We start from the raw sequence: 3574 nt of genomic DNA, 5'->3' as shown, positions 1-3574 counted from the left end.
GGACTTGGAAAAAACAGTAAAAAAAATCTGTCCTATAAACACCACGGTCATGGAAACTGAATTACGCAGGTACCACGGTGGAATCTTTTGATATTCAATTTGGCTGTGCTGTCAAAACATACATTGTCGGCTGGTAAGTAAGCTGTGTATGAGTCTGGCACAAGACTGGAAAAGTGGCGTGAAAATGCAAGAGGCACTCAGCAGTGGTTGTACGAGTATGTGGGCTAATTTGATTGATTGATGTATATAAATAAATAAAAACTGACTTAGTTATGGACTTTTTGATTTGTTGTTCAATAGAGCCTTTGATTACTACCCAACCAATTAAATTTGAAATAAAAATAAACAGTCAATTATATATTTTCACGTGTTTTTCGTTGAAGGAAAATATCGTGAAGAAACGTACACACACCTGCAAAATAATTAATGGTGTGTGCTATATTTCACTTCACACTGGGCCTGCGTTAAAAATAACGCCCAAGCCCTCATTGCGAGTAGAGGCCTGTATGTATGTATAGGGATAATGATTATGACTAATTTTCTCATAGTATGTAAACTGTATTGTAAAAAATAAATAAACAAACGTTGAGTTACGGTCAAGGAAACTGTGTCACGTACACTAGGGTAGGGTGGAACCTATGTGCTACTAATGTCATGTTGACATCCCATACATCTGCCAAAGAAATCACAGCGAAATTGAATATGAAAAGGTATCACCCTGGTATGCGACTGTCTCATTGACTTTGTAAAGGCGAACTTATCCCTCGAAGGGATCTCTACCAAGCAACCCTTGAGTGTGTAGGAGCAGCAGTCGGTGTCCTTTCAGAGGTTTATCGTGGATACAATAAAATGAAGACGGATGATTTCTCAGATGAATCAGGATTTATTCAATTACAGCACAGCAACAAAATAACAAGCAGTGAGTCGACGGGCGGAAGACGAGATAGAGAGTAGACAGACAAACCATGGTGTTGTCATTACACAAAAGTCATAAGGCATGCCATGCAATAGAGATAATGCATATCTACATGCCCATTCATTATCAATCTTAACAGAGTGGATGTGAGGAATTATAGTCTCATAGTACTGTAGTTGTGCATATTCATAGATAGATTCAATTAAAATTTAAAAAAAAAATGTTTGTTCCTAAATTAGGTGTTTCAGCTACACATTTCAAAAAATATTAACACCATTAACTGAGTTGACTATATATAAAAAAAAAAAAAAAAAACGCTATTATACAATGGGTTTAAACCTGAACTTCCTAAGCTGTGTGCAGGGTAAACTCTAGCCTAATGCAACTAGGCCATTCTGCTCTTTGATCATGACAGCGAAATTAACAGACTTTTGTTTACAACAAATTACAAGCATGTGTGCGAAAATATCTCAGTCGAAACTGCAGCGATCAAGTGAAAGTATTTACTGAATGAAAATGCATCTGAAACTTGATAGGATATATCACAAATTTCACGCTATTGGCGGTATGTACATTATTTTATAAAAATATCCACATTTTCATTCCTAGAAAAAATAAAATATGTGGAATTTGCACACTAACGTCATCTACTGGCGCTGTAGTGCTTAGCTGACCGTGACAAACCACCTTAAATGATTAAATCTTACAATTATTAGTGGGGCAGTATACTTTGAGAAATAATCGGAAACGTTAAAGGTTGATTCTGAGAATTAGACAGAGCCATTGGCTGGCTGGTGCTTGAAATAGTAATCTGCTGAGTGGAGGTCTGATGCACCAGCTGTTGCGCCGACGGCACCTGCTGCGCGGCCAGCTGTTGCGCCGACTGCTGTGCCAACTGTTGCGCGGACTGTTGCGCTGCCAAGTGCTGCGCGGACTGTTGCGCTGCCAAGTGCTGCGCGGACTGCTGCGCTGCCAAGTGTTGCGCGGACTGCTGCGCCGCCTGTTGGGCGGCTGCCAAGTGTTGTGCTGATTGTTGAGCCACGAGGTGTTGCGCATTCTGCTGCATTTGTTGTACGGACTGCTGCGTCGCGTACTGCGGTGCTGTCAGCTGCGGCCCCAGCCCTGATTGCTGCACCAACTGCTGCGGCGGCGGCGCCAACGTCAACTGCGCAGGTGTCACAGCCACCACGGTCTGTCCGCCCCCCATCAATGTACCAGAGTCACTCACATGCATCAACTGCTGTGCACCCGCGCTAGTCACTATCAATGCCCCAGAATTTCCCATGAGCTGTTGAGTAGTGCTTACTGTGAGTAATTGTGGGGCAGGAGTTAACAACTGAGCTCTAGATGAAGCAGGAGCTAAAGCCAGATTTGGAGTAGCTGCTGCAGGAACCAGAGTAGGCAATGCCCCAGATAGACTAACTACAGGTGTCATGCTGACAGTGGCCAGTGACACAGGAGCTGATGTCCCATGACGTGATGTTATGACGCATGATTGTTCACTTCTAATCTGTGCTTGTTCCAATAAGAACTCATTCATGGAAGTCAGTTGGACATTTTTTTCAGTTAAATCTGCAACTTTTTTCAGCAAAACACTTATGTTATCATGCAGCAATTTCACTTTGTGGTCTAATGATTCACAATTTTGGCATAAATTTGGTGCAGATAAAACTTGATTCTCTATTGCATTATCTTCATAAGTAAATCGTCGCAACTTAGGCTCTGGAGCAGATTCTTCATCTCTCATTATACGAGGTGGACGGTTGAATGGTGGAGGTGGCACACTCATCATGTGTTGGGGTTCTTTATTTGTTATTTCTAGGGGATGTATCATCTTACAGTCATGGTTTGAACAGGCTCCATGTAAATATGCCTGACACACAGGCATACTGCGAGGATCTTGGGGAAACGAACCAGTTTCGTAAAAGTGAGCTTCCTCTTCCACTGTAATATGTGAAAACTTGCAATTGACTCTAAAACATCCTTTATTTTGATAGTCATGACAAAAACGAAAGAGTTCTTTCAAACAACCTCTGGGTGGCATTTCATGGATAAACCGACAATTTTCACGTACACAGCAACCTCGGATGAAATCACGGCAGAAATTGGCTGCGATAGCTGATTTGTCGTCGTCAGAACCCATAGTTACATCGACGTGCACTATCACGCTCTTTAGTGATTATAAGATTAAAGTTTATAGCTGGCTAATACGCTTAACGCAGAAAGATGAAAAAAATTCTGTTAGAGAAGAAGCAGTGTGACTGAATAAGAGCTCATAACTCACATCTCAGCCGGATCATGGTAGGTTTTGTGGTACTTGTATCTTTTCAGACAAGTATTGTGTTAACTCGAACAGTATAAACACGACAACCACACAAATAATGCTTTTATTTAATTTTATTTTTGATGGCCACCAATAATCCAGGACAAAACAAGTGTCGTGTCGGAATGGAAATTGTAATAAATATGAGTGAATGAAATGAAATTGAATGTATTGTACAGTCGAATGAAATTTTAACGTTGTCTTTGTCTCATCGGTGTCTGTCTTGTCTTGACAGCATGAACAAAGGCCTACTCGAAACTCAAGTGTCGATGTGCCGTCCCTCTCGCTCTCGTATTTAAATAGTATAAGTGTCAGAGGAACCGCACAACACGAAC

General features: G+C 41.3%; 1 protein-coding gene across 1 annotated transcript; it reads right to left on the bottom strand.

Annotated features, from left to right (window-relative positions):
- Nucleotides 1–858: 858 nt before the first annotated feature.
- LOC141429131 (uncharacterized) lies at nucleotides 859–3416 on the bottom strand. Its single transcript, XM_074089363.1, has one exon. The coding sequence runs from the start codon at nucleotides 3057–3059 to the stop codon at nucleotides 1629–1631; it is 1431 nt and encodes a 476-aa protein (XP_073945464.1). The 5' UTR covers nucleotides 3060–3416; the 3' UTR covers nucleotides 859–1628.
- Between the last annotated feature and the right edge of the window lie 158 nt (nucleotides 3417–3574).

This window comes from Choristoneura fumiferana, chromosome 6 (assembly GCF_025370935.1).
Source record: "Choristoneura fumiferana chromosome 6, NRCan_CFum_1, whole genome shotgun sequence".
Lineage (NCBI taxonomy): Eukaryota > Metazoa > Arthropoda > Insecta > Lepidoptera > Tortricidae > Choristoneura > Choristoneura fumiferana.
Note: the sequence above shows the minus strand (reverse complement) of the source record. Positions and strands in the feature narration are given on the sequence as shown.

Excerpts from the sequence above, each read along its gene's own strand:
- LOC141429131 (XM_074089363.1), bottom strand. The coding sequence starts at position 3,059 with ATGGGTTCTGACGACGACAAATCAGCTATCGCAGCCAATTTCTGCCGT.